The sequence below is a fragment of the Citrus clementina genome, unplaced genomic scaffold, assembly GCF_000493195.1.
Source record: "Citrus clementina cultivar Clemenules unplaced genomic scaffold, Citrus_clementina_v1.0 scaffold_7, whole genome shotgun sequence".
NCBI lineage: Eukaryota > Viridiplantae > Streptophyta > Magnoliopsida > Sapindales > Rutaceae > Citrus > Citrus x clementina.
The window spans coordinates 5,554,307-5,566,380 of record NW_006262075.1 but is presented as its reverse complement, the minus strand read 5'-3'; the positions used below and the strand labels follow the sequence as shown (position 1 = coordinate 5,566,380).

Sequence of the window (12,074 nt, the reverse complement as noted above, 5' to 3'; positions counted from 1 at the left end):
TATAACTAAAAGGAGGGTTTTATGAGAAGATCATAAGGTGCCAATAGTCTAACTCAAAAAAAAAAAAAATTGTGTTCGGCAGCGGACTTTTTGTCTGAAATTGTCCTATTAATAATAAAAATCTCAAAAAAAGTAAATTGGACTATTATTAGCCACCTAATCCATTAGCTTAATGATGCATTTACTAAATAAGAATTAAGATGGAATGGAATGTAAAAAGAGAATGGGAATCATTTTAAGTTATTTACTTAAATGTATTAATCAAAATCAGAATGAGTTAGAATGCTATTAATGTGTTTACTTTGTCTTATAATTGAAATATGAATGAGTTAAATTGTTTCAAATTATTAAAAAGTTCTTAATTAGCTATTGTCATAATTATTATTTTGTACGTTAATTATTGGAATTATTACTATTATTTAATAATGATAATGATGATGATGATAATAGTAATCATGCATTTAAAAAAATAATAGTAATAATAATAATCAAAACAACCAAATAATCAGAATAAAAAATCATCATCAATAACACAATAATATCAAAAATTACCATCATCAATTTCTCAAATAATAATAAAAATAATCATCATCATCTTTTTTGCCAAAAAAAAAATCATCATCATCGGTTCAAAAAATAATAATCATCATCATCATGGACTGCATGGTTGCCGATGGGGAGGAGATGGCTAATGCTTCCATGTGAAATCGACTGCTGACGCATCAACGACTACTGTTTTCAGCGACAGCGAGTGTAGTTGCTGTGATTTGGGAAGCTGCCGCTATGGCGCCTAATCCAAGTGCTGGGAGGGAGGCCAGAAATGCTTGGCTATGATGGAGGCTTCTTCAAGTGATTTGGCTACGATGGAGGCTGCCTCAAGGGTTCGAAATGTTTGCTCTTTTTTTTTTTTTGTTATTTATAATTTTTAATTTAATGGAGGTATGTTCAAAATTTTAAATTTTTGAAAATTTTATAAGGGTCAACATTGGTAATACTGGAAATGGGAGACTGACTCCCAACCTATTTTGGGGAGTCAATCTCTCATTTCTTATTCTCAAATTAGGGTGAGCCGACGATTCCGATTATAATTTTCGCATCTATTTTGCAAAGTAAACATTGTCAATGATTCTAATTTTAGATTCAAATTCCTCAATCTGGAAAGTACACCCATCATAAATGTGGCAGTTACTGAGATTGATGATGTCTTCCTGTATTCTCTTGCATATTTATTATTTCAATTATAGTAACAACTAACAAGACAAATTTTACATATATCGAATTGCATTTTGGATGTTATCTATTGTAATTGTAGTATTAAAAAAAAAAAACTCATGCCACCTTATTAAAAAATATATAAACTTAAAAATATTTAACAGTATTGAATATTCAATTTGATATATTGCATCAATTTTTTTAAATAAAAAATATTAAATATTCCAAATAAAATATAATACATGTAACATGTATAATTTTTACATTATTAGACCAAATATATATGTGTGTTTGAGTGTAAACATGGAGATGTCATATCTTCCTCCTCTAATATACGATGATGACATGTTATTTGACCGGTAATGTACTAAACGACCTATCATCTTCAATATGTTTGCAAATAAAAATTTAAAATATTTAGATGTAATATGGTTAAAAAAATATATGACTTGTCCTGTTTAAAGTGAAATTTTAAAATAGTTATTTTTATAAAATAAAATAAAAAGTAGAAAAGCAATATTAGCAGTGTTAGTTTTTTCAATTTTTTTTTGCAAAGTACTGTTTTTGTTTTCAAAAGTGCGCTTTGGAATAAATGAGTTACTTCTGGTTTTGTTTTGATTTATCATCTCCACCACAATTATGACATTTCCACGTTTAATAGTTTGGGCCGGCATATACCATCCACACTTTTTCGTTTATTATAATTGTAAAGGTGTCACATCGTCCCTCAATTAACCACCAGGACATCATCGTTTTGCCTGATAATCAGCCAAACGATTTGACATCTTCAGCATGCTTGTAAATAAACATTTGAAATATTTAGATGTAATGTCATTAAAAAATATATAACTTGCCATGTAGAGAGTAAAATTTTAAAGTAGTCATTTGTATAAAAGAAATAAAAAAGCAATGTTAGCAGTGTTATTTTTTAAAATTTTTTGCAAAGTATGCTTTTTTTGTTTTTATTTTTTTTCAAAAGTGTGTTTTGGGACAAATAAGTTGCGTCTGATTTTATTTTTATTTAGCTAATGCTCGTTCAATTTTAAATTTTATAAATGCTCTACTTATCCACATATATTAAGATTATGAAAAAAAATAAAATTTTCAAATGAAATGTAATACATATAACATGTACAATTTTTATATTATTGGACTATATATACATTTTTAATGTTGGGAAAGATAAACATGGAAAAATATTTTGTTTAATTGTTCAAAAATGAATGATCTCCTACTTTCATCACAATCATATGGAATTCAACATAATAGACGACGTGTCTTTGGGTAGCAAATTTGTGGTATGTTATTTTCACAAAAAATGTAAACTGCGGATTGTAAATAGTATGCGACGGCTCGTAAATTAGTATGTGCTGGTGGATACGATTTACGCTTTGTCGTTTAACATAATAGATGAGATAACATGTCGTCCTTCAATAATATTTTAAATATAATGTAATACATATAACATGTACAAATTTTATATTATTGGACCAAATTTAAAATGAATGTTATAAGAGGCCAATAAACAAATTTTCTATATAAAGTCCAAAGTATATACATAAATATATTCATACTTAAACGTTATTTTCAAGTGAATTTTTTAAATTTAAATTTTACCAAAATATAGAAATAACCTTTGATTTTCTTTTGATTTTGATAATAGTATGTGCTTGACAAATCTTGATGTTGAATTGTTTTAAGAAAATAAATAATTAAATTGGACATAATTTTAAATGAAATTTATATAAACAAGTGTATAAAATATTATTTATTGCGTATATAGAATAATTGATAACTAAAATAAATATTTTATATTATTAATTTTATTCTTTGTATTATTATTTCAATATAATTTGTAATAATAATAATATTTTTAAAGTTAATAATTTTATTTTCTAATTAATAAGGATAATTAATTTTTATAATATATATATATATATATATTATGTTAAATATAAAAATTATTCCCAAAATAATATTTTAAAAAACTACTCCTTTTTTTTAATATGTTGTAAAATGAAATAACTTTACTAAAATTAATTTTTTTAAAATTATTAAATATTAAAATTAAGTTTAAACTTTTTAAATTTATTTCGAATCTCCCAAAAACAATCTACTCTGAAAACTTTTGGTGTTGAAAATGCTTTTTGACTAGTAGACATTGAGCATCGAGCTCAACATTAAAATAAGTCTAATTGATGTGGGTGTCATTATGTTGTATCATCTATCTTTTATAAGGCAGAATCTTTGTGTGATCATCCTCCGTTCTCGATAAACTTGGCCTTTTATATTAGATAAAGCAATTGGCACAAATCTCGGGTTAAAAAGTAACTCGAGATTTGCCGGTTGGGTTATCGTAACACGTAGCCCATCCTTCGTATCATAAATGTTATTGATTTGGTAATTATTTCAGTATCTCACAGGCATTGAACTTATCAGCATCTAAAAGTTGTGCCCACGTGTAACTGAGTTAAATTGACTATTGGATGATTGGCATCTGTCGTAATGTCATTTGTGCTGCACTTTTTTTTTTTATTACACTCATGGCTCACTTATCCCTCACTTATAACATATTACATTATATACGTGAAACTATTACTCACATTATAATATATTATATGATAGGAAAATTATTATTCGTATATCTTATATTTGTTTTATTATCAAAAATATTATAACACTTTGAGAATGTATTAATCATCTATCCTAAGTTGACGAAATATATCGGCCGACCACCAAATCGTTAATTATCGTTTGAAAGTTAACGGAATTACAGTAAATTGACGATTTTATCCTTAAAAATTATCACTTGTATACCCTTAAATTATCACTTGTATCATATAAAAAGACCATATTACCCTTCTGACGTTATCATATTTAAACGGTAACTAATGATTTGGTGGTCGGCTGATACATTTTATCAATTTAGGGTGAACGATTGATACACTCTTAAAGTGTTGTAGTATTCTTGATAATTGAGTAAACTAAGGGTATACAAATGATAATTTTCTTATATAATACTATAATAAATGTTATCAGATCTTATATAATATTGTAAAATTTTAATTCTCTCTAATATTCGAAGGGTTTAAAATTTCTCTCAAATTTTTAAGGAATGACGCCCCACTCGGCTAAGGCCGAGTGGTTCATTTATGCTGCAATTTAAACTAAGTGAAAATATGATGAAAGTGGAACAATAAGATGAGCACAGAGCATCATCGCCAATTTGATGAGGAATCACAGCCGATTCAAGTAGGTTTATGCTGCAAGTGATCAGGATTCAGGGCCACTGAAAATGCTAGTCCAACTAACATCACGTGTCGGGGGCGGGGGGGCCTCAATCACGTTCCTTCCCCCACGACCCGGAGCCGATGATGCGGGGATATTGGACCACTTCATTGACAAAACTCTGAACTCTGATGATTTTTTTTGGGTCATCCTGCCACCAATTTTACCTTATTGCCCACGATAATTATTGACAATAATCTAAAATTATTATTACTTGAAAAAATGGTAAAAATCTCTCGTGGCTGGTCAAAAGTGTTTTGATTCACTGGATTTCATGAAGAGCCGAGCGGTCGCATACTTTAGGACGATCGTTAAGATGTATACGAATATTTTTTATCGTCTGATTATTTTAATTTTGGATTTAAGATTTGTTTTTTTTAAGCACCACCGGTTTTTATTATATTTAATTTTTCATTTTAAAGCAATTGATTATTCGATCCGAGTCAAACTACTGGCTCAATTTATCCGTTTTTGCATTTGATAGGTACAATGAATAGAGCAATTATTATCAGTGATAAGACATTTTTAATGTTAGATTGACGTTACTTTTACCCATTCACTGCAAAATCGATAATAATTGACCATTGCTTGGGAATTCAGCAACGTTTTTTGTGGGACTTTCTCGGGGCTTGTGATGAATTGAAATCAAATTCAGAGACTATTGAATTGAAGGCTAAAAACATCATCCAATTCGATAGCGGCGAGGCATTAGAGAGTGACACAGCAACCTATCTATGTTGGATAATTGTCCGTGATCAAATACCTAGAGAAATGAATTTAGTATAATCTTTTGATGTGATCACAGTACGTCCATGATCAAATTCTTCAACCACGCAAGTACTGTTTCATATTAAATGCTGATTATACATATACAACAACCAAATTTTCATTTAACGAAATAAAAATGATTTGCTATGAATTAGAAATATACGTTATAATAAACTGCCCATTTAGATGTGAAGACCTTATTTAATGATGTGGTTTTAAAGTTATAGTTCCAAAAAGAGATAGTTTGTGTAATATTAATGTTTTAAAGCTATGGTTCCAAAGTGAAGAAATATTAGCTATAAAGAGAAAGCAGATGAGATTTGAGTATTTAATAAGCATGAATTTTATTTTATTTTTCTTTAAATAAGCAAGGATAGTATATATAATTTTCATTAAATAATCATTGAATAAATTTTAAAATGTTAATCAAATGTTCCAGTACTTTCACATAAAAGCACCGCCGTCAAGCACAATGCCAACCGTAACTAAGTTGATTCAAGATGTATTCAATAATAAGAGAATAAGTGAAAGTATATGAAGCAAATCTTACAAAATAGTAATACCAAATATGATACCGCATAGAATGTGTAAAGCACACAATTTTAATCTAATTTATAATCAAAATAGAGAATTTATATTTGAAATTCAAATGGTTGGTTGCTTTCAGACATTACAAGTAGATCATTCATAAGCTTATGTGATACCATACTTTGAAAATGCTACGCTTAAAACAGCATCAATACTAATTACTAATAGTTGAAATGGACATGGATTGACACAGTGTCTTCCACAAAATACGTGAATACGGCCTAAACCAGTTGACCCTTTTTTTAAAGTTAATCAATGGATAAGGCAACAGAAAGTGGCCGCGTAAATTTTAATAATTCAGTCAGAAAGCATCATGGGTGTCGCAATAGTTGACGCGCTAGAAAGTAATCTAAATCCAAATCTTCATCAGCCACTAAAAACTTGAACAAGGGCCCAAAATCTGACCATCCAAAATTGGTTTCTGTCAGTTAAACATCCTTCTCAATTACTCTCAAGCAAATTGGCCCTCTCCTTGCCTCCTCTTGTCATAACAAGAATGCCCTGTACATTGTTGACACCAATTCACTAAACTTAAAAACAGAATCCAATCCCTCTCTCCATTCACAATCACACACAGCCAAAGAAATTAAAACAGCCTGACACTCGTAAGCCAAACCGCCCCACTTCATATTTACTTATAAACTCAACAAAATACTCATTTTGGACCTCACCCACTTCATTTTGCTTATTTTGCAAGCCCAAGAAGATGTCGTTTTCGATACTATTCTTCCTTCTACTAATAACCATGGCAACTGCAGACCCTCTCCGGCCTCGATACTACTCGGAGACCTGCCCGGAAGCAGAATCCATCGTCGGAGATGTGATTATGAAGGCCATGATTAGAGAACCAAGAAGCGGAGCCTCTGTCATGCGGTTCCAGTTCCATGATTGCTTCGTTAATGTAACAACTATACAGAAACCGATTCTCTTATAACAGTGGTAATAATAATATGTTTCTGGTCTTGTGGATGATGAATTGTTTATAAAATCTTGACAGGGTTGTGATGCTTCTATGTTGCTTGATGACACACCAACGATGCTTGGAGAAAAATTGTCTCTTTCGAACATTAATTCGCTGAGATCATACGAAGTCATCGATGAGGTCAAAGAAGCATTAGAGAAAGCCTGTCCAGGAACCGTTTCTTGTGCTGATATCATTATCATGGCCTCAAGAGATGCCGTTGCACTGGTAACCCCTAAAAAAAAAAAAATTATTATTATTATTTTTCTTCGAATTAACTTTACCTTAATTTATAATTTAATTTAGGCCAGTCAAAAAATATGGTCGCCCGCAATTAAATAATGCGAAATGGGTCCTCTCTCCCACTGTCACCTATGTTCTCAAGTTGACAGACATATAATATTCGCCTAATCGTTTTAACTTTAATTCAAAAGTAACAAAGCATGATAACGGGTGCAAAAGTTGGGTTGATTAGAATATGATTTCTTCGTTTTGCCATCTTACAATATATATATATTTTTTTAATTTTATTTTGTCGAGGATGAATGATGCCTAGCTAGATTATCTTGAATTTGCAGTAATTGCATTTGAATTTTGATATATTTCACTAACTTGGATCACTGGAAAAATATATCATTTCTAGAAATTTTTTAGTCTATGAAAGCTATAGCTAGATTATAAATTAATAATTTATTGTCGTTGTCAATTGTTTTGACCCGCATTCATTTAATTACTTTGTGAGTCGGTGATCGGCTACCATTTGCAGGCAGAGAGTAAAACCCTACGTTAAAAATGCATAACATATACTACGACTATCCAAAATTTTGTTTTCATTTTATAGTTTTGATCATTATTTGCAATTTAGTTAATTAACCAGAAGGATGTATGATATGAACAACAAAACTGAGTGGTATCTTGAAACAGAGTGGAGGGCCCAGCTGGGAAGTGAAGCTGGGAAGAAAAGACAGCTTAACGGCCAGCCAAAAGGATGCGGACGATATCATGCCAAGCCCTAGAGCCAATGCCAGTTTTCTGGTTGACCTGTTTGCCAAATTTGATCTCTCCATCAAAGATCTTGTAGCCCTTTCGGGCTCACACTCGATTGGCCAAGGCCGATGTTTTTCGATCATGTTTAGGCTATACAATCAGTCTGGGTCAGGCAAGCCTGACCCTGCCATCGAGCCTAAGTTCAGAGAAAAGCTAAACAGGCTTTGTCCAATCGGCGGCGATGAGAATGTAACAGTAGACCTTGATGCAACACCTCAAGCTTTTGATAACCAATATTTCAAGGACTTGGTTGCCGGTAGAGGATTTCTGAACTCTGATGAGACGCTGTATACTTATCCGTGGACTAGACCATATGTGAAGCTTTATGGCAAAGATCAAGACAAATTTTTCAAGGCATTTGTGGAGGGAATGATAAAGTTGGGTGACTTGCAATCCGGGAAGCCTGGGGAGATTAGAACCAACTGTAGAGTTGTTAACAGCCGGGCTGTGGACGTATTGTTGGAATCTTGAGGAGCAAACAGCATTATGATGATTAGAGGCATTTCTAGAATACAAAAAGCATTGAGAGTTATATAATAAGACTAGATACATTTTCATCCAGTGTAATGTTCCTAATTCTGATGCTATAGAAACTGGAATTGGAGAGTGAGAATGTAAGCGTCTATGTTATCATGGTTTGGATGGCTTTTGATGATTAAAATTACTAAGAACTGATCTTTCTTTTGGGACTATGGCAGGTCTTCTATTGTCGTTTTTAAGTATAATTTTACCGTCTCGTGATATGGAACCTTCAACTTATGGACTTTAGACCCTTTTTCAATCACCAATTGGGAAGGCAAGAAGCACTTAACATTAGAAAATATTTAATAAAGTAAAACTGTTCTATCCAGATCATGGAAGGTGTCATACACAATTACGCACTTTCTTTTTGTTTCTATCCAGTATCCTCTAAGTAGAGTAATCAAAATGATATCGATAGTCAAAGATTGCAAAAAGTAGAAAAAGATGCTTCAGAGTCGTAAAGCCTGCAATATTTATCCTCGGCAGTGTAGCATCACCATTCGGATGATGAAAGGAAGATGGTAGTGGTCCTTTAACTCCCTTCTTGCAGTTTCAGGGTAATGTGGCCCGACTCTTTTCACAGAGCATTTGCATTTACGCCGAAGAGAGTGCGATACAATCCAGCTGTCAAATGGAAGCAAGTTTGATCCAAAATCAGACTTCCGTTCAAGATGGACCACATTGATCTCACCCGCTTCCAGTGGAAAATAAGCAATTTGAAAACCAGTATTTATCTGGTGAGGTAATGAAGCGTTCAGGCATGGACCATGTTGACCTCAGTCACCAGTATTTATCTGGTGAGGTAATAAAGTGTACGAACTCTTCGTTGAAAAATCTCTATTAGAAATATATATAAAAATGGCAGATTACTGATGCCTGTTATCGGCTATCAAACGCTCCAATGCAGTTACAGAAAAATTACTTCATTGCACTAATTGCAACTTATTTCTCGTTAAACACACATTGAATTATTGAAATCTCTTCAGCAGCCGATCATAAGTAATAACCAAATATCCCATCTGCATGCCAATAAGTTTCAAAATTTTGACAAAAAATTTGAAACATCAATAATTGATAAAGGTAACCACATTATGACATTTAAACACCAAACTAAAGAAAATAGCTGAGCATCAACCAATTTAAGTAAACAAAATCGAAAAGTGTCTATGAAGGTTATTGTATCACATTCCATGGGATATTAAGTCAAAAACACTCGAAATTTCCTCAACCTATTAGAAAGAATTCAGCAGGACAATACATAACCGACCAAAGAACAACTATAGCAAAGAATCTAATCTAAGCTGCAATAGATGGCTTTGAAGCAGCAGAGAGCCTAGACCTCTTCTTTGCCAAACTCTCACTGCGGCGTTCACGCTGCTCCTTCAACCTGGTAGCAAGGAGCTTCTGGTATTCCGCTGCTTCAGCCTTGGCCTTGGCAATTCTCTGCTTCTTTTCTGCAATTCTTGCACGCTTCCTTTGCAGAGTCAAAGGAGTTACCAACCTCTGAATTTTCGGTGCCTTGCTAACCTTCTTACCTGCCAAACAGAATATATGAAAAATAAGTTAACATACTTATCTCGTTGAAACAACAGTGGAAAGAAAAGACAAATGACTCACCAGATTTTGTTGTGAAGGTCCTACGATAGGTGTTAACGTACTTCCTAACATCATCCTCCTTGGAAAGGTTGAACAACTTCCTGATCTTCGATGCTCTCTTGGGACCTCTCATTCTGGGCTTTTCTGTATCGGTAAGTCCAGGAAGGTCATGTTCTCCCTTTTTCACAATGACCAAATTCAACACGGAGAGATCTGGACTAACTATGCATCCACGAACAGACTTCCTCCTGCGCTCTCCATCTCTCCTGCCATACCCACGGAAGCAAGGGGTACCTGCAATAAGCATCATTATTACTTAAAACCAGTTTCATCTTTCAAACATCACATTGAAAAGAAACACAGACACCACAACAGAAATGCATATGAGCAAAAGATGTGACACAGGTATGCAGTTTACAAACCACGGTGGAGCAGAAGACGAACACGGCCGGGAGTCAGCACTCCTTGCTTCATGGGAAAACCTTGCTTGTCGCAGCCACCCATAATCTTGAACACATATCCCTTGAACTCCTGTTAAAAACATTGAAATGTGCCTACTTGAGCTTTAGGAGCAAGGAAAATGGTGGATAGAAGAAACACTTATAATGAAAGAAAAGGCATGCAAGTAGAAATTCTAATAGCAAAAATGCACCTCGCCAAGAGCATCTCCATTGACTTCTTGAGAGATCCTCTTGTCAAAAAATGCTCGACTGCATCATTATATTTGTTAGTCAGAACTCCCGGCCTCAAGATAACATACAAATAGCACAGCAGTGGATAAATGAAAATTGATGTCTCATAAAAAATTTAAAAAAAAAATCCCCAACTGGTAACCATCACATTACATGAGACGGCACGCCATGAAATTAAAATAACACCAAAAACTACATTAATTAAGTATGTAGAAAATAAAACTCGCACAACTAAAATGCTAGCATCTAATCGCTTCGGCATTTCACATAATATAGCATTTCAAATAGAAATAAGAAAGAATTTACACCACATTGGACATTGGTTGAAAGAACTTTCAAAGAAGCACAAGAAAGCAGATATAAATGTTGACTACATGCCTAAAGTCAGGCAACTTAAACAGAGTAAAAAGGTTAAACTTGCTGTTGGCTTGAAGACCTTGGAAGATAATTACATATAATGCCGTTACATTTAAAATATTCAACTCTAATAATCAAAATGAGTATATCAACCCATCCATCCGGGTTCAATTTAGCTTTCAATCCGCAATTCATAACACGAAAAAGAAAGAAATACTAACATAAGAACCAACATCATGGAAAACTCTCTTCTTCTCCCATATTTCCATAAAATTTTGCTATTATAACATTCATAGAAAGGATCCGGGAAAAATCTTAATATAAAAAATACTACGACAAATATCTCTAATTGAGAGACTGAATCTTCAATAAAACAAGAAGCAAAATTTTAAGCTTTTTCAGTAAATAAACAAAATGGGGAAAAACAATAACAAGATCCAAAACTTGTAGGTTACGTACAGTTTCTGGTCATCGTCAATTTCGAGCTTCTTCTGGCACCCAGTGGTGGGATTTGCGATATTGAACTGGAACAAACCAAATCCATATTTATATCAGAAGATTTGAAAAAATCATTACATCAATTCAAATTAAAATACATAAGGTTTTTCTTATCAAACCTTCATCTTTGTTCGATAGAGTCTGTGGCTAAAGAGATGAGAAGCGCTTCGGCTCTAGTACTACTCCGACTCCTTCTCTGAGGATTAGGGTTTTGGGGGATCCAAAACTTATTTAATATATATGGATGACGTCAATGTGTTTTATAGAATAATGGTTAGCTTGTATCGGTGTTTTCGATTGCCCTTACACGTGGCTCCTTAAATACGGATATCGGGATTGACGGTCTCGATGGAGTTGATGAATGGGCTTGCGCTGGAAATATGCGTGGGCTTTTTTTGAATAATCCCATTCAACTTCTTAAGATACCCACAGACAGAAAAATAAATAATAATCATAACATGTATGACTGGACAGAGACAACTAGCAGATCACATGAAATATGTGAGGGAAGCATCTAACGCCCTACCAAAATCCTTATAAAACCC

The 12,074-nt window shown here is 33.0% G+C and overlaps 2 protein-coding genes across 2 annotated transcripts; one reads left to right on the top strand and one right to left on the bottom strand.

The window, feature by feature from the left end:
* The first annotated feature begins 6,228 nt into the window (after positions 1 to 6,228).
* On the top strand, positions 6,229 to 8,556 carry LOC18036699 (peroxidase 17). The gene is made up of 3 exons (XM_006426281.2): positions 6,229 to 6,757; positions 6,854 to 7,045; positions 7,742 to 8,556. Exons 1-3 carry the CDS (start codon positions 6,563 to 6,565, stop codon positions 8,333 to 8,335), a joined length of 981 nt encoding a protein of 326 aa, XP_006426344.1. The 5' UTR covers positions 6,229 to 6,562; the 3' UTR covers positions 8,336 to 8,556.
* Positions 8,557 to 9,497: 941 nt separating this feature from the next.
* On the bottom strand, positions 9,498 to 11,801 carry LOC18036639 (40S ribosomal protein S6). The gene is made up of 6 exons (XM_006426279.2): positions 11,649 to 11,801; positions 11,491 to 11,555; positions 10,635 to 10,692; positions 10,405 to 10,513; positions 10,004 to 10,276; positions 9,498 to 9,921 (listed from the first exon to the last, which is right to left on the bottom strand). Exons 1-6 carry the CDS (start codon positions 11,652 to 11,654, stop codon positions 9,683 to 9,685), a joined length of 750 nt encoding a protein of 249 aa, XP_006426342.1. The 5' UTR covers positions 11,655 to 11,801; the 3' UTR covers positions 9,498 to 9,682.
* Between the last annotated feature and the right edge of the window lie 273 nt (positions 11,802 to 12,074).